Below are 19,832 nucleotides of genomic sequence, written 5' to 3'. Positions count from 1 at the left end.
TTTTTTTTTGGGTTTAATCAAAGGACTTAATGATACTCATAATACCACAATCAAATCTAAAATGGCCACAAAGATGCAAAAATGGTTCACAAAATGACAACAAAGACATGTAAACCAAAAAGTGACAAAGAAGGACTACAAATAGATGCAAAACAACCATAAAAAGACGCCGCTAGACTGCAACGTGACGTAAAACATACAAAAACAGACAAAGAAGGACTACAAAGGGATCCAAAATAACTGCAAAGAGATGTAAAACAAAGATAAGGTGACACAAAATGACTACAGAGAGATTCAAAACTCAAGAATTTTCCTGTTATATACTATATTGTTGATGTCTCCATTGAAATATCATATAAATAACTCGAAAATTAACACTATACAATCTCTATGTTTGTGGAATTTAAATATATAAATATGGATAAAAAAATAAATTTGCTAAAATGAACAAAAGACTGTAGCGAGAACCCTGCTATTTAAAGAAAACAAGTGGAGACAACAACAAAGCATGAAAAAAACCTTATCTGTAGTGTTTTTATCCTTCAAAGGGCAAAAAACAGGCTTTGTTTTGTTTGGTGGGGTTAAGCCCAACTGTAACGAGGTTAAGCCCAGAACCTCCAACATCCAGGTCAGCCCTGGGTGAGCATCTGCTGCTGCCATGCGTGTTTGTATCTGCATAAAGAGGTGAGAATATGACAGATAGTGGTGTTAGGATGACAGTGGCCTCTCACTCGGTTTATATGGGCCACATGCTTTACTGTAAGCAGAACATGAGTGCAAATAATTCAGAGGGATGAGGATTAAAGTTGAAGCCTGAGATCACAGCACTGAGCTGCAAAATCTACTCTGTTCACCGAGGAAATGAAGTGCAGAAGACCAGCTTGTTTAATACGTGTGTGGTTCTGTACAGCCTTGAACAAAACTCCTCTAAACTGCATGAACAAAACTGCAATCGTTGTAAATAATTAAGTATGACCTTGAACAGCAGTGGTCAGAGCAATAAACAGTGGTTCAACTTTTCAACCTGCAGCTGTTTCTTTCCATTACTGTTCATTCTAATATGGCAGCTTTATGTCTGCGTGGCGAGATTTTCCGATCCAATAAATGTCAACACAGCACAGTGCTTTATGCAGGCACTTTAATCATACATGTAAGCCTCCATTCTCAAAATCAGAGAGCAGTGGGATTTTCAACAGGTGAAGCATCAAGTGCAGAAGATATAACTACATCAAAGCATTGCAGAGGCACGCTCCTGTAGTCTAAGTCTGTGATCATTATTCTGCAGTTCTATGATCTAAAATGGGCTTCAGCTATATTAAAAAGAGTGAATTTCCTGAGAATAGAAGTTACATGACTGTGGGAAGCAATAATTGGAGCTGTTTATTGGAACTGTAAGTGTTTATGTTTAGATAAACAGGCTGACATCATGGGAACTTCGATTTTTGCTGTCTTGCTAAGAGCCAGAAAACATGATAGATACCACTCTCATGTCTGCATGATAAAAAAAAAAAAGCAAAGAGACAGTTAGCTTAGCATAAAGTCTGGAAGAATTGGGAAAAATTAGCATGTTTTAAATGTGCCCATATGAAACAAATTATATATAACATACTAATTAGTAAAATTCTGAATTGTTGGCAGAGGGATTGTGTTATGTTTAGACAGAGCCAAGCTAGCTGGCATCCTCTTTCCAGTTTTTATGCTAAGCTAAGCTAAGCTACCTGCCTAACTCAGTGGTGTTGATCTTTTCTACTAATATACTTTCTCTAAGGACTCTTAGAACAGATGAAAAAAATCAGTATCAAAGTTGATGAACTTGACACTGTAATCAGCTATTTAGTCATATTTGACTTTTTAAGCCTTTAACTGGTCAAAAGTTCATTTGGTGTCATTATAAAGTCCACTCAGTCATCCTGCTTTTTCTGGACTCGCCATATCTTTCTTCCCAGTACTGGAAAAGAGAATGATTCAAAGAAGGGTGAACATCCTACTGCCGACTTGGCCACTGTGTTCTCATTAATTGATGTCGGAATCAAAGCATGGCTCCAACATCAGCAATCCTCAACAGCAAGGGACCCTCCGGCTTCCCAGAATCCCTAGCACTGTATCTGGCCACATCAAGGAAGGAAATGTCCCTCATTGAGGTGGGGGGAGGGAGGTAGTTTCCCTTATTATACACTGTCTAATGTTGAAAGATGGACAATGAACTGAGAATGGAGGTTAGGGTTGAACAAAGTCAGTTCAAGCAGTTTTTCTTGACACAAAGAGTGCAGAGCCGAAGTTTCTGTACAAATATATTTGTTTGTATGTATCTAAGTGTGTTTTTCCTCTTTCTCATATCTGCAAATGGGAATTGCGAAAGCCTCTAACTGTGTCTATGCACTGATCTGCAGCTACAATTATTTAAAAAAAAATATATATATATAAGTAATTGTCGTTAAATGAGAGCTACAGTACAATGAGGCAGCATGTAACACTAGATGCAGCCTTTCTTTTACCATGGCTTTTACATAAAGGTCTTAGAGAATTACAAATAATTGGCTTTGAGACTAGGAAACTGTGGAAAAGCTCAACTTTTTACAAGAAATAAAATCACAAAGTGGCTAATTTTGCTTGCTGATGTCCTCGTGTTGGTCTTGTTGCATTATTGTTCCATTACAAAAATATTAAAGCTTTAAGGGAAGTATGTTGTAGGGAATGTTTGGTCTAAATCCCTAAATCCCTGTTCGGATTTTCTGGCTCTACAAACTCAAAAGATAGCAGTGAGCCACAAACCCAAATCCAAACTTCAATAATGATGTCTGAGACTCTTCATCCATATTTTACTACACTCCAAGCCTGATGGGAAATGAATGGAGTCTTGGAAACTTTCTGTCTGGTTGTTGTCAGACAGTATCAGTCTCACAGTTTGGGGGTACAGCTGGATAAAAGTGGCTGCAAATAATGTCAGAGAAGTGCACTATTCATGTATGTACGCATGCATATACATGAATGGCGGGATACCATATGGTGTGTGGGTTCATAGAAAGTTGAACCTGAAGTGACTGCAACCATAAAACTGGTAACTTTGTAGTTTTAATGGGACATTTACTGGTGACACTGGATCCAGGCAGTCATCTGTGAACCTTAACTGACCCTATGTCGCCTCCGTAGAAAAGAAAAATGAGCCACCATAAAACAAGCACCTTAACAAGCATGACTCCAAGCCTGCCTCTGTAGATTAACAGGCCTTGTGTAAATCAGGCACCTCTCAGCACTGGTGGGAAGAAGAGCTTAACACTGCACTAATTACACTTACATCTGCAGTAGTTGCAAGAGATGCATTCAGGAAATATAGATCATAGATATATATATAGATAAAACTGGTATTTTAGGAGTTATGGGGGTATGTCTAATGAATGATTATATGCATTATATGTTGGTTTTAAATATGTCTTCTGTGTTTCCCCAAACCTAATCAAAGTACAATCCTGAATCTGTAATTCGTCAGTACAATCATTACTGTATTAACTGGCACTGATCATGTTGAAGTCCTGCTGTAATAAAGAATATATTTATCTTCATGACTTGGCATGCAATTGAATATTCAGCAGTTTCCCTAGCAGTCCTTTGATGAACTGTACTACTCTGTGATTTCAAAAGGGGAGCATTTAAATATTTTTGAAAACAATAACCTCAGCCTCTGCAGGGCAATGCACGATTCCTGGTTTCACCATTTTCCGTTGCTAAAAACATGAAGAGTCAGAGGCTGTTTGTGCAAATCACTGATATTACAAACTCTGAAAGGCTCTAAAACTCTAGCACAGGAGAAATATTTGTTGAAATGTCCCGGCATCCCACTGTATATATTGCAAATAACCCCATAGATTGAGAAGAAATGTTCTATTTACATGTAAATGGGCGGGAGGGCAATATACAAACCTGTAGCCTCCATTATACTTTCAAAAGGAAGAAAACAATCAAGAGGGAATAACATTCAAAGTTTTGACAAAAACAATCATCACACTGGTGCCATGAATGAAGGTTCTTCTGAAAAGATAACTGTAATTGACCATCATCTCTTTCTTTTGCTTTATTTTGCCTTTTGAAGAACAGAAGCTTCCACTGAAATCAAGCCTTATCTCTGAATTGTACTAAAATGCTGAAAGTGAGCTGCAAATGCCAACAAGTCGTGCATTTAATAACTGTCGAGAAAAAAAAGCCGCCCAATTAGTCAATTTAAGCCAAAAAGTAACACAATTCTCCATGATAAATGTAGTGTTTTCTTCCTAGAAAACCTCATTGCTCCCAGGGTATCTCACCAGATAAACCTCACTCTAAAGCCCCCTACTTTACATTGCTGGACCACCTGTGGACCTCAGGGCCAGCGAGACAGCTGAGATCTCTGCTATAATGACTTGGCATCAACCAGACGCCAGTCTTCCAAAACAATCAAGTAGGGACTGTGAGTACAGCCAAGTTGTGCAGGCCAAATGGACCTACAAAATGGAGTTACCAAGCGAAGAATCAATGGAACCATTAAGCATCGAAGAAATCAGTCTTATAAATGACAGTAACAAGTGACAAAAAATGTTAATAAAACCGAAACGAGCCATAACCACACACTGTCCATGATTCCTTCTGTGGGAGCCATCTCTTTAACCAGTCCTTAATCTCATACTTCGACCTTGGCTGGTTCTAAAGGGAATATATCACAGCCTGGAGTAATACAAACATCTGTAATTATGATTCCAGATAAACTGCTTTACAGTTGGGCAGCTTTATCTACCAGGAGAAAAGAAGGCGTTAACACGATACGTCGGTTTTCTTGAAGAAAACTGGCAAAACATTCGCTGAGAATCAAGAAATATTGGGACCACCTGCTCCTCCTGTGAAACACACTGACAAAGTAAATCCAAGTCAAACCTGTGATCCCTCATTGATTTCACTTCATTAACCACACTCGTTAACAGACAGAGATGAGGATTACGCTAAAGGGTGAGCAAATCATCACAGGTCCTAATATTACTGGTGGTCCTAATGATGTGAAGACTGTGGATTTACAGCTATGCTCGCATGTGCTCTACAACAAATCACCTCTTTCTGTCAGTGTTTCCTTTCCACTCCTCTGGATCTTTGGGAAAATGTGAGCTGAAACATTCAAAGCCCTCAAAATGATGGAAGTAGAAAGCCAACTTCACATCAGCAGAGTCCCACTTAAGCAAAGTAATTACAGCTACTTCTACTTACTTAGCGTGCTGTCATAAACTTCACAGAGAATTTTAAAATCTGGCAAACAAACTGGTTTGCAGACACTTTTGGTTCTATATGAGTGTACTGGCTGTTTTTTGAGCACTCTCTTCTCACTTCATGCTCCACTTATCCACACCGATAATAACGAACATAAAGTAGGCTATATCTCATGGCCTTTTCCTAGGGATCGATTATAATTATCATATACATAAAATGGAAGGGTGGCAGTAATATGTAAAGTGCAGAGTTGAAATGAATGACAGGAGCCATGCAGCTCATGCCAAACATCATTTTACATGGTTGGCCCCAGAGGATCGGCCCTCCAAACTGTACTTGGCAATTCATTTGAAACAGGAGCAACAGTTTTTTAAAATCCAAGTAGAAGTGCAATGCAAAATAAATACAATTTATTATATTCATGGTGCAATCAAAAAGTTCAGGGAGTGTTTTTGGTGTCTGTTAAACATGTGCAAACATTAACTGTTATGAGTCAGGAGATCTTGTGACACTGTGTTAACAGCAGCAACAGTGTTAGACACATTTTTGTGTCACTAGAAAATGTTCAAGATCAAATTCTGAGTCAGTCAGCAACTCGGGATTACAAGCATCATCACGACTGGTGATCAGAGGTGGGTCTGCATCTATCATTGAGAGAAGAAACTGCAGTTTTTCTTCAACATTTACGTGGTTTTGCAACATGAATTAGTCCCCCAGGCAGAATTTTACCGTAGCGTCTACAGTGCAAACAACCAAAACAATGGCATGTGCTTTAATGTACTGTGGACCCATTTACAGAACCATGATTATGCACAGGTTTTTTTTGGCCACAACAGTGGAAAATGAAATGCAAGTTGATGAGGTGCTGTTTTGACATAGGTTAGAAGATTAAGCACCTATCATAAATGATGCTTGACATGCTTATGTAACTGGACTTCCTGGGAGTGTTTCAAGTGTTTCAGAAGTGTTGGACTAACTGTATCGCGACACAATGGGACTACTTTGATGGGGACGTTCAAATTACAGTTTGATTTTTATCAACAGTGGTGAAACTTTTTGATTGAACCTCATAAATAAACTAAACCTAATCAAAGCATTCCCTTTCATCTTTATTAATTTGACAAAGAAGAGCTCCACAGATACAAACCATCACATCTCTGCATGTCAAGAAATTTAACCCGGTCACTGGCATTCTTGAAAAGCAATGATTAAGTAGCATACAATTATATCACTTTTATGATTTTTGATTGTTTTACTGCATGCTAGACCCATATATCCTCTTTATCTCCACATAGTAAATTAGCAAAAATGTAGACCAAAAACAGTCAACTGGCTGTATAAAAGAGAAAAAAGTTCATAAAAATGTCCCACTGGATTAAATATGGCAGCAAAACAAAGAGATGCTTTACTGACACATTCACAGACTGTAACATCTCAAAAGTGATCAGAATTTGAAAAAAAAAAACAAAAAACACTGACATACTAAATGAGAAAAAAATCTTTACTGGTGGCTGTTTAAAGTAGGGATTTGATTTTAAAACAGTTACATGTAAGCAAGCGATGTTCAGTATAACAGAAGTTATAAAAGTAGAAACAAAAAAAAACAGTAGTGCCGAGACAGTTTCTGCAGCAATAAATTCAGATTTAATCACTGTGATTACTGTGACAATGGAGACTTTGTACAGCCTCTCTGTCCTCCTCTTCTCCACTTCCTTAACTCATAAAAGCATTGACTGATTGCTGAACTCCTTTTTGTCACAACTCTAAATCTGAACTCTGCAGAAATCTCATGATCCTCATCACTCCATCAGACCAGTCTGCTGCTTTGAGAGTAATGAAGGCTAACAAGAGCTGCTGCAGACGCCATGTGAAAGAGACAGGGGCTGTATTTAGACTATTGTGACAAGCAGATTATTTCAATTACAAAGCAGACACTGTGTGGGCTTTGAGACTAATTTTGGTTAAATACCTCCACAGGTAGCAGCTCCACTTCCAAGCCAGATTTATTTTTTTGAGCCTAAAGGAACACACTCGTGGAGGTGGTGGTGGGGGGCAGAGAAGGGTTTTTCCCTGGTTCCACAAGCCTCTTATTTAACCAATGAATACTATCTATTTATATCCTCAGAAAAATACAGTTGCACTCACATGAAGCATCACAGGCACTCTTTCTCCTTTCTGTGGAGAACACAGGACAGCTTTGTGTTGCCCCAAGGTTTTTCTCTGTTCCTTACTGCATGTTGCCAAGGCCTTGTGTTCTCAAGCTTAGACCCAGGATAAAGATGTGTACTTTCTCTCTTGTACTTGAATGAAAGCTAGGCTGAATTCTCTGGGAGAAAGGAAAACTGTATTGCACTGTGCATGGTGTTTCATCTTAGTAAAATATCCACTTTTCTACATTCTTGCTCAGTAGGCCCCAAGTAATCTGGAAAGAGCCCCTCCAGGCATAGTAGCATCTTTAATTATACAATAAAATACACAGGCGCTAGTTTCAAGATAACAGAACAGGTTCCGCCATATTTGTACAAGCTTTAACCACACTGTCAGACTTGCTCTCCCAAAAATTCCAGCCAACTTTCTGACCAAATAATTTATAGCACATCCAAATGAGCTTTTTCCACATTATGCACACTATGCACATGCTAAACATGAAGCAGATTAACAGAAAAGCTCCCACCCTCTGTACACTTAGGTAATCCTCCAAGCGCTCAAGCACTCCATTCTGTATTCAACCACTGCCAGCTGCAGCTCTCTCTCTCCACAGGCAGTTTTCAAAGCTACAGGCCATATTGGTCTGAATTAAGGGATAAGTTGCTCTTTTGTTGCATTTATCAGCCAATTAAGTTATACATTTAAGCCAGAAATGTCACACAGCAAAGGACTCTCCTCAGGTACACAGAGCTGTTTGGTCTGCACAGACAGATTGCTGTGCTCTCACACTGTTAAGAGATCCAGGCTATGGTTAAAAGCTAAACAGCTCGAGGGTTCAAAATGACAGTGGAAAACAAACTACATGGGAAAAGGCCTCAGGTTTGTTTTGATATTACAGACACTTCATTTACCTTGAAGACGAACATCTCTCTCCTCAGTATGGCCAGGGTGTTGAAGCCTCCGTCGCAGATGTTGGGTTTAGAATTGGGGTGGGACGGTCTGTCTCCTGGGGGCAGCCTTGGGGGTCGCGTCTGCCTGTCTGGCTTACGCGGGTCTGAAGGTGGATGGGAGCGAGGAGGGGGCGCCGTTGGCAAGGGTTTAGTTGGCTGAGGAATCTTATCAGGAGGCCCTGGAGGAAGTAAGAGAAATACATTTCACTGGTTGGGATACAAAATCTGCAACATGCAAGTTTACAGCGCAACTACTCACATTGACGATATTAACATGTTGATATTTAGCCTGTTTGGTGTTTGTTTGGTGCAAAATAATTATAATAATTCAAAATACGACAAGAATAATTAAGGATAAGGATAAGTATAAACTTTATTGATCCCACAGTGGGGAAAGTTCACCGTTACAGCAGCTCCAAAGGAAAAGTATACAAGTATAAAGACAGTGCGAGAATAAATAAGAAAAAAACACGGTACAAAAATTGCAGAACCCTACAGGCTCTTGGCTATTTTCAGGATAATCTCACTACCTTTACTTTCGCAGTTATTATAAGGACTAGTCACACCTGCTGTACTTTGTTCTTTTCAGAACAGTCTAGGCTATTGAGATACTTCCATCATTTGAATGTATAGTACTTTTTAAATTTAATTAGCCTTTATATCAAGGGGCAAAAAGAGTTTCACATTATGAATTTTTTTTTTACATGTATCTCAGCAGAAAATACAGGCAGTATAGAAAAGGTCAGGTTAGAAAGGGAGGGGAAATTGAATGGAATACAGACATATCCCACTCTATGGCTTTGAAATTGGAAAAAATAAGTGCTCGATGTCTAACGGAAATAAATGTAATTTTTTTTATTCATCTAAGTTTCAACATGTTAACATACAGTAGCCTACTGCCAGAGGTGGCAAACCGGGCAAAAGTCTGCCTGGCCTAAATAGCCACTTCGCCCAGGCTACCGAGAGTCCAGGAACGCCACTGCCTACTGTCTTACATCTTTTGAAACATTGCGATGAAAAGCGTATTGATTGTTTTGTCTTTATTTTTCATGCATAGTTGGATGTAATGTCAGCCCCATGTTGGAGATGATGCAGACATTTGCTGTAATTTGAAAATCAAATTTTTTTGGCTGCACAGATAAACAACTAGCACTATCTCAAAGACTAAGTTCTACTTACAGGGATTTATAGAGGGTCTAATATATCTAGATGTGGACAGATCTGTGCAATGATGACTTCATAAGTATTTCAAACAATGGTAATGGGTGTGGAGATGTACACACAGTTGCAAGCAGGTTGTATCTCAGATTAGATTTGATATAAATTCAAAATTTTTGGTTGCACAGACAAGCAGCTGGCATTGTTGGAAGGGTCAAATCATTTGCTATGCACTACACCTTACTACACTGCAATAAGCACTTTGAGAGCAATTCAACCAAAAAGAGAGGATGCAAGAGTAAAGTGCGTTCATCGGGTTCTAAGGGCTAAAGGATCACAAAAGTTATTAGAGTCTATTGTGAGCAGGGCATGAATGGGTGAAACAAATTTCATGGCAATCCGTCCAACTCAAAACCACAAGGAAGATCAAAAATCATCTGGGACACTTGGATGTTACAACAAAAATATGCTCCAATCCGTCTTGTATTTGCTGATATATTTTACTACGTAAATGAAAATTCTAATCTGCTCATGGCACTAGGTGACAAGTCACCAAAGTCATCAAAATTCATCATCTGGGTTCAACACTAACATGCCAATAGTGGTGCTGCTAAATGCATCTGACAAATCCACATGTTACAAATCCCTTAACTGAAGTAAAAGCATGGTGTATGAGCCAAAGCAGAGCCCCAAATGCCCAAATTTCATGCATTTCAAAATGGGTTTTCCTGGGTAGGCAGAAGATAAACTAGCTTTTAAATGTGATATTTTCAGATACTTGTGGATGTGAAAATGCATGCCAATTTAGTGCAAAACACTTTGCTCATCATTACTGCACCAATTAGACCCAACCGGCAGTCTGAGATTGTAGGAGAGCCAAACGTTCCAGCCAAGTTTGGCTTTTTCACCTGAAACAGGAACCATGGTGGCAAAAAAACAGCAAGAAGTGATGAATGGCAACAAGGAATAAAGAAAAAGGAGAAAACGACTACAGAGAGACAAAGGAGAAAACAAGACTGGATCATGCAAAAATCACTGGGTAGACCTAACTGTGTCAGCAAAGAATAATATATATTTAATAAAATAAAAAGCATCAGAAAAAATATTAGTGGGATTAATCTTAAAAATGTACACACTGCAGAGATAAAAATAAAATCTGCTCCCAAATGGAGGTCCAGATATGCCTGGGTGTCATTTAACATTCATGAATTACATGAGAGAGAGAGAGAGAGAGAGTGCGATGGCTGCAGAGGAAAACCAGAGTGAGGAGAGAGGTAGAGGTGGGCCAAATGAGTGGGCTGTGTGTATGAATAATTGAGAACATGACGACGCATGAATAACACTCTGTGTAACTGTGAGGATATGAGTTGCTATGTGTTGATTGGGGCCAACAGATACAGGAATAGATGGCCGCAAAATGAAAGATGTAAATGTGACTAGCACCCCCCTCTTTGCCCCCATTTCCAGTCATGAAAAGTATCAATGAGTAATGGTGGCATATATAAATAATGACCTTGAAAGCTTCTGGAAGCATTCAGCAGCTATGGATGAATGATGACTTGACACATGATTTAAATGTGAGTGAATGAAAAGAGGATTAAAAACTGCTGAATGGGTTGGTCTACAGTAAGCAATCAAACAAACAAACAAATGAAGGAAGATAAACCATCAAATTAGTTGACAAACCAGACGATTGCAGGATTAAAACATCGCCCAGTCCACAAAACTGATCAGCAAGGCCTACACGAGAGCAATTCCATTCACTGACTAAATTAAATCCTCTGAAATACATCCCAGATTAGTGAAGCCAATGTACTCTGCTGTTATGTAAGCATGGGGAGATTCACAGACATGTAAACAAACATGCTAATGTGTGTACACAGCAGCGTCACGGTAAACCCATGACATGAAAAATTAAACGTGGCATTTTGCAGATTTGGCCTGTTTCAGTCTGGCTGTAATTTGGGCACAACTGAGCTGGAGATCTTCAGGTGGTCCCACATGTTAGACCAGCACTGTGAGGACTGCCTCAGCCAATCAGCTCATTTCCCTGATTAGCACATTTGAAACCAGAGGACGAGAATCTAATCAGTGAACTCAGCTGGTGTGGCGGCTGCGAATCTACACAGGCCTTAATGGACCATAGATGGAAACCAGCAATCTAGCCTTGGAACAGAAGCATCCGAAGAACCTTTTAGAGTGTTTTTAATCACTGTACTAACTCTGTAACCATGAAGTTACATTCATTTATTACTGACCTGCTTAGCTAAATACACATGGATTTTAATGAATTATGTTAAAATATGTTTTAAATGGTGCTGAACACATAAAGGGGCATCTGATGTCCTTAGGGTTATTTGAGGGTGGTGTTGAGCTGATTATTGGAAATGTAGAACATCCTAAGAGTCCGGACGTGCCAGCTTTCTGGTAATATGATTCTTTATTTAGGTCATCACCCTCAAAAACTCTTAATTTAGTTGTTTTTGTGTAGCTACTATTAGATTTTTCTCTCAATTTCAAGCTTGAAATTGGAAATGAATTGAAATTTAGTAGAGTTATTGCCATGTGATTTCAGTAACTCAATGTTGATTTTCACTCTGCTGCCAGTTGACAATATTGTCCCGTACGGCAATGTCAGTGTTCTCCTAAATTTGAGGCTTGTGTAAATAGGAAGTGGGGTATTCTCTTCAAAGGGACAGGAAGTCATTCTCTTCAAAGCTCAGTGAGAAAAACATGATTTGTACATGAGGGATTAAAGGGACAAAGAATTACAGACTATATGACAGCAACGCCACTTCTATAAGCCTGTGAATCATCTGTGTTTATTATTATAGAGTCCTTCTATGAAAAAAAATCCATCAGCGCCTCCCACCTGACCCCCTAGAATCAGCTGATTTATTTTGTACAATAACTTCAGTATTTTTAATAAAGCCATGAAAAATGTTACACGATATATCACAGACATTATCAGTTTAATGTCTATGACACAGAGTTAAAGAAAAAAGCTGTGGTAGGTGTGTTATCTGTTTTAACAAGTGCATTTCTGGGACACATTCAAGACTGATATCACCAAGTGGGACAGGCGATTGGTCAGAACAACAATTGTCTAATATAGTTACATTTTAATACATCCAGGGTACCAATGCTTGTTTCTATTTTCTATGTCAGACATTAAACTGGTGCAGTTTTGCTGTTCAATCTATGATCTTGATGTTTATAGTTTGTTATGGAAGGAATTGTGCTGGACAAAAACCTGATTTTAGCTTTAGATTGGCACACCTAGACTCATAAAACTGAGTTGGTTGTATTTTTCAACAGAGATCAAATATGTTTCTCAGTCCTAAAAAGTTATAAGGGCTCAAAAAATCTGAAAGAAGAATTAAAAAGTGAAACCTTTTGATCCACATCTATATACTTTGAGGGTCTGTAAGTCAGAAAATATTACTAATATGCACGTAAAAAATTCCATGTCTTTATTAAATATACTAAAGTTATTGTACATAAAAATCAGCTGATTCTAAAGGGGGTAAGGTGGGAATTTTTTTCAGATTTGGTTGATTTTATATGGAATGACTGTAGTTACTTGCAAGCTGCTAAGCATTTTATCATTTTTTAAGGCAATAAATATCTTTATGGATTTGTAAAAGAAATAAAAATGATCTGAGGAATAAATGCAGCCAGAAGGCATCCCTACAGTACTATCACCTAAGCACAGAGGTAATAAATAAAAACAGCAGAGCTACACATCCAAAAACTGTAACGGTGATTTGTCAAAACTTTTCTTCCCACAATTCCTTGTTATCGTACCTGACTGCAAATGCATTCCTACGTTAAAAACCTCCTTCCTATTTCAGCCTATTTTATCGTTCTCTTCACATCTCAATACATCTCTCTGCGTTCATGCAGTCTCATTCACATGTTTGCCTACTGAGCCTGAACTTCGCCACCGTCTAGCCCATTTAAACCGTGCACCTCCCGTCTTTGTCACCGCTTAGCTCCACATCTAGCATTGCTGTCGCCATGAGGAAAGAAAAGGAGGCCAATCGCTGCACGAAAACAAAATGAGGCCGAGCGAAGAGCTGCCATCACTTGTCCTGCCCTTCAACTCTTGCTACAACAGAGAGGGGGAGGCAGCGGAGAGCAGTAAAACACAAGAGGGATGAGGAGAGATTTGATCGCTTGCCCAGGTCTGTCACTCCCAGAGGGACGTGCCCTGACCATGTAAGCAGATGGCAGGTTCTTCTGTGTGTCTGCTGCTGTGTGTATGTGTGTGCGTGTTCATGCAGCCATTCATGTGACAGACCCGAGTCATCTCAACGGAGTGCCACTGGTTTACAGCGTCGACAGCTGTGAGGGACAATACTGTCACTTACCACCGAGAGGTTTCCTGACTTAGATGTTGAACTGCGCTAGAGATGACAGCATGAACGTTCACATTTAAATATATAAAAGGGTTACTCCTCACCAGAATGACCTCATTGGACTAAAACATTAAAAACGCATCTAGACTGAGGTTTTAACAAGAAACTCTGATTTTGCCACCCTGATGTACTAATTCAACTCCAAGAGTGTACAAATAAAGCCTACGTTGCTGCTCACGTAAATCCTTTACCATCAAATTGAATTTCACACACCCCAGAGCTGTATCGGCTTTATGAGTAGACAAAACACTCTGCAATCAGTGCCTGTCAACTCAAAATGTGTGCTGCAGGTGCTCTGATGGTGACGTCTGAGATCTTAAATTTAGGTCTTAATCTTACATCTATGCTTTATCTGTTATCAAAGTGATTTGCTGCTGTAACTGGGGTAAAATAACATAGAAAACACACTATTTCTGCTATGAGAAAGCCAGTTATGATGGCTGACTTCAGGCACACCAGCGTTTAAAATGCAAAAACCTACACATGTAACTCGTAAAACTACACTACTATCCAAAAATTGCAGCATTTTTTAGTGACAGTATGTTGCCTGGGTTGCTTCATATGCTTAGATGAGGACTGCAGTGTGTCATGATTTTTGCTGGATTTAACAAACATATGTCTTTAACAAATGAGTTGAGGGTTTGGGGCAAGCTTAGATATGTCTGTAATAGCAGCACAACACAGAGGAAAGACCACTGTGGAAGTGAATTAGGCACTGCTGTAGTAGATGGTGTTTTGTCCTACAACAAATACTATATCAGTCACTATAGAAAGTAACCCTAAAGACTAGGCGTCATTTTTTCAGACAAACAGTCGAAAGAAATTCTAAATGTTAAAAATAACTGTCAAATTAATCTGTAATGTCACACTGAATCAAAAAAAGGCAGTGTGAATTCAGACTGTTGGCATTAACTGCCTTGGAGCGAATAAACTAGGCTGCATAGTGTCATCACAAGGTGTTGGAAGATGAAGAAACAAAACTTTGACAATCTATGAAAAAAGAGTAGTAAAGTCTAAAAGAATTGTTTTAAATCTCTTGAGTTGTAGGGCTGGCCCAAATAATGAAGGGATGAGTCATCCAGCCCTAGTGAGTTGTAATTATATCTTCATGTCAGCTGGTAGTGACCATGTTTCATGTTGTCCAGAGACAAAGACAATTAAGACTTACGGCATTAACAAAATTTTTTTTGAAAAAGTCAAATACCACCTCAAACTTATAAAGTTTTGTCCAAAGTTGGGGAAATGTTTTCATATCTTGCAACTTCCATAAACCTTTTGAAATGCAGTACTTAAAAATAAATGTGCTTAAAAATACATTATGAAAGTTCAGTTATTGGCTAGCCGGCACATGACATCAGGATTTCAACACCATGTCCTGGTAACTGAAGTTGATGGCACAAGTTTGTGCGTTTGTACAATACTCTGTTAACTTATTGTCCTGTTAGCAAGCTAAGTAGCTTAGGAAGCTATTGTGCCTGACAGTGTTAGCATGTTGTTGGTTTGCTGGCATAATAGCTGTTGTTTGTCACAGCTTTTATAACCAAAAACTTGACAATAATTGGCAAATAAATCTCACTGTCAACTGTGTGGTGTGTCAATATTCAGCAAGTTACTGAGACATTGGCCTCAAAATTTACAGTGTGCATTTGAATGATGCCAGTAGGTCTTACCATAAATCTTCTGGATGCCCAGCAGGTCATCCATGGGGAGTTTGAAGTTGTCAGTGTCCATGTACTGGTAAAATGGAGCCATGATGGCCGTGGGGTCGTTGGAGTGTTCGAGGCCCAGTGCATGGCCGAGTTCGTGGACGGCTACCAGGAACAAATCGTTACCTAGAAACACAAAGACAGAATAAGGAGAGAGAAAAAGAGACGGTAGTTCTGTCAGTGCTGCTGGCAGTAAATTTGTTTGTAGCATTTTATGTCTCTCACAAGCAAGCGAAGATGAATTAAAAATCTTGGTCAGCCTCAGGTTATTTTTTGTCACCTCGCGGCTTGTCGGTTTGCACCTGTTCTGGTTGGCAGAGCCAGAGCACTTCCTTCAAAATGAAGCCAAGTTTTACAAGTTTCATACTGACTGATTTAAATAAAGAGCAGCATTTAACGGGAAAGTTAGTTCACAGTTAGACATTAAATGTACGACTGTCACACCAATATGCATCCAAACATGTACGGATAAGTGTGTGAGCACAGATAATCCACCTTTTATGTACCGAATGAGTGGATTATGTGTGCACTGATAGATGTTACATAGAAACACAGGCACTATACACAAACACACATATATACACACTCACTCCCACTGACAGAGCACAGACAACCCTGCACTCTGTAATTAGACTCGAGCTGTGGTAAGCCGATGACTACACTCTGTTGACCTTTTGACTCAGAAACCCTCTGTGGCCGACAGCCAACCCCCAAACCAATCCCAAATGTATTAGGCTGAGATATTTGGGATTTGAAGCCGCCCCTCTGTGTTCTATTCAAATTCCTCAACTTGCGTCACTGGCAACCAAAACAACAACAAAAACCAACCTCCCTTCTGATGCTTCGCCAAGATGTCGAATCTGACCCGCAAAGAAGCTGATCATCATACAATTAGGGTAGGACTGCTCAGTCTTCTATTATTTATAAAACTACACAGGCTGTCTGTGGCAAGCTATTAACCTGATTCCAATGAGACATCTCAAGCTTAAATATGTTATTCTTGAACTTCAAAGGAGAGTCTTTCCCTCCCTATCATAAATAAAAAGTTGCGGTCTCTTTTTGCAGTAGAAATCAAGCAATGTAATGACATTTGATACTGTTAAATTGGAATTGTGCTGGCCAAAAGCAAGAAATAGAATCTAAAATTTTTAGTTTCAAGGTTGCCTCCTTGATGCCTTTCCCACTACCATCATGCTCTCATCAGTTTTACCTTTCTCTCTTTTTCTTATCACACTGAGACTCGACAGGAATGGAAAAGAGCATCACTTATTCATTGGAATTCCTACTAAAGTGAGGCACTTATCTGCTGCAAATCTGTCACATGAATAACGCATCAGCAGATAGAGACAGTGATTCAGATCACTTCACTGCAAGTACAGTGCGATACTTAAGAATTTACAGACCAGGCTACCACAGAGAAATGGCTTAATTGAGACCTTGTGAATAATATTTGACTGTATAAATGTCAGGGAGTCTTTATAGGCCTGATGTAAAGTCCAGCACTACACAGTGTCGGTTTAATATCCAGGGTTTGGCTGAGAGAACTTGATGTTTCAGCCAAAATCTCCCAATGAAAATAGATGCCTTGTTAAAGCTGGAGAAGTCCAGAAATTGAGGCAAAATTTATGCAAGCTTGTAATATTGAACAAGTGTCTGGAGATGTGGTTTATAGCAAATAAAGAGAGGTTGAGGAAAGAAGAGAGATAAAGAGGACAGAGAAACGACTCCGTGATTGGGGAATCACTTGTGGAGGAAACGGGGTGAGGCAGCTCTGCAGCTGAAGACCCTTCCTCAGGCTGCTTCCTGTGATAGCAGTGGAGAGTGAAAGAGCTCAGTGAAATTCTAAACTTCCAAATGTAATTTTCAAATTAACTGTGCTACAACAGCTGGTGCAATAAGAGTATACAAATGTGTCAATGATCTCGAATGTAGATGATGTTCTTAAAATAGATGTTTTGTTGGTGCTGCAGAACAATTTCTGAAAGTTAAATGTTGACTGGCATCATTTGTGACTTTTGAATAATATGAGGACTCATTGACCTGAACATCTTGACATTTGCCTCTATGTTTGCTAAAAAAATTCTGAAAGCATGGAAGCATTTTGTTAGTTTGACTGTTACGGTGAAAAGAGTGTGCAGCACATAGTAATGTTCCACTATTTTACAGTGCCTGCACTCATACACTGCTTATTACAAAGTAAGGAACTATCACTACTGTAGTATCTGTACAATAAAATGACTGACATTGTTTGAATGGTGAGGCTTGTGCTTTCAAACAATGCACACTTTGTCAAATATGATCCAGAAAAGGCCAATGCCATTTAACTTACAACAGCAAAAAATTTCAGTGAGTGTTAAGGAGTCGATGCATTGGTTGAGAGGAATGAAGCTCCATAAAGTTCAATGGATTGTATAAGATGTAATGACTCATAAAATGTACATTTCATCGCAATGAGCATATGGCGCACTAATGATCATTCTGAGTTGTTCTTTTGTGGAAAGGCACAGTGTTAGTTTCGATATATTTAAATCTGTAGAAGAGACTTGCCACATCTGTCATACAGAACATGTTTTTTCAGGAACAGCCTATTAAACACACAAACTTCCATTTATTTTATGAATACTTGTGGTTTAACAGGCTGTAGTTGATCCATGATCCGTGTGTATTTCCTTTTACGTTTTGGCATGCAAGTGAACTAGAGACTAATTATAAAACTTAACCATGAAAGCGGCTGACACCCTTACTTTCTAAAGAGGGGCACTCGGAGACGATGGTCCATGTGACTTGGATCTGTAGTGGAATTTAATTTGCCATTTCCTATCTCTCCATCAAGTTTGATGAAATTCCCGCAGGTAATTTTTGTATGATCATGCTTATCGACATAAAAAAAAGGAAAAATAACACATTTTAAGTGCTAGTTATTACCACCAAACGCTCCATATGTCTAAACAGCTGATGTAGCAAACATGTTTGTTACACAATTATCTACAAGACCTGAAAAAGGGGGAAAATGAAGGGCGGATTCTGTCTAATTCCCTGCTCTCATACATGCAGCCCTAGTTCCTACAGCCAAGGGAAGCTACTTCATTGTGTACGTTATCTGATCAAACATCCATGTAACAAGTGCAAGCACTGCAGTTGCTGTTACACCAATCAAATGAGGTTATAAAAAGGCACTGTCCAGTGCTAAAGTAGGTGCTATCAAAGGTGTTCACAGATAAATGCAGTGCAACTACAACAGAGCTGCATAAAGCTCTGATACTAAAGACGCTCCAGTCACCTCAGCTGCACTAGTGAAGCGAAAGACTGTCTCTATGTTCTTCCGTCTGTCTCGCTCTAACCCTCAATCTTGAGTCAGCCTTTCTGCCTCCTGGGTCCATTTGAGGTCAGCGACGTCACTTTGTTTCGGTTGCTTATGTAAGTCACGTTGCTGTAGACAGGGATGTCCCCTCGGCCCCCGGGGCCACAAACTAAGCTGAAGCACTTCGTACTGCCTGCCTAATTATCAGCTGGAAGGTACACAGAGCCAACACAGGAAATGGTGAAGTGTGGAAAGAGATGGGTAGGGTATGAGGTAGACGAAGAAAGATGAAAGACACAAAGAGCAAGGGGAGAGTGCACACGAGGAGAAAAGAAGAAAGATGAAGGGGAGAGAAAAGAAGTTATGGGATGAAGAAACAGATGAGTGGGAGACAAAGATTCAAAGGAGTAGATAAATACAGAGATATAAAAAGGACGAGGTAAACCAAGGAGAAAGGGCGTTCGGAGTAACAGCTGCGTGAGTGAAAGTGGAAGAAAACTGGATGATAAAGAGAAGAGGAAAAACTGAGGCGAGGAAAATGATAAGGCCCGGTACTATATGTTATCTCGTAAGATGTTCCAGTGTTGGTGCAATCATAGAAGACAGATGATGAATTATACAGCTCTAACCTTTGACCTTGGCATTTATAACATCGCCTTCCTGTTAGTGGCTGTGTCTCAGCCCCAAACGCCAATAATACCACAGAAAATGGAGGATACAGTTGAAGAAAACAATACGGGGAGATGAATTTCATTACAAAGCTCTGCAGGTCTTGTGTTACAAACCACTGAAGAAAAACGTTTTTTTTTTTTTGTTGTTGTTGTTGGTGGGGGGAGAAATTAATCACATGTTAAATCATCATTCTTATGTGTGCCACTTGCTAGTTTGGGCAAGAATTCAGGATGAAAGTAAGTCATCCCAA

The 19,832-nt window shown here is 39.3% G+C and overlaps 1 protein-coding gene across 2 annotated transcripts in view; it reads right to left on the bottom strand.

The window, feature by feature from the left end:
- Positions 1–19,832, bottom strand: part of LOC111587077 (matrix metalloproteinase-16-like) — an 85,330-nt gene that overhangs the window by 16,127 nt on the left and 49,371 nt on the right. For both annotated transcript variants that reach the window (XM_023296891.3, XM_023296892.2), the window contains 2 exons: positions 15,574–15,735; positions 8,286–8,503 (listed from right to left, as the gene is read on the bottom strand). In XM_023296891.3, the coding sequence (XP_023152659.1) occupies positions 8,286–8,503; positions 15,574–15,735 (380 nt within the window). The remainder of the gene's footprint in view (positions 1–8,285; positions 8,504–15,573; positions 15,736–19,832) is intronic.

The sequence above is a fragment of the Amphiprion ocellaris genome, chromosome 22 (assembly GCF_022539595.1).
Source record: "Amphiprion ocellaris isolate individual 3 ecotype Okinawa chromosome 22, ASM2253959v1, whole genome shotgun sequence".
NCBI lineage: Eukaryota > Metazoa > Chordata > Actinopteri > Pomacentridae > Amphiprion > Amphiprion ocellaris.
This window is presented reverse-complemented; position numbering and strand designations above follow the sequence as displayed.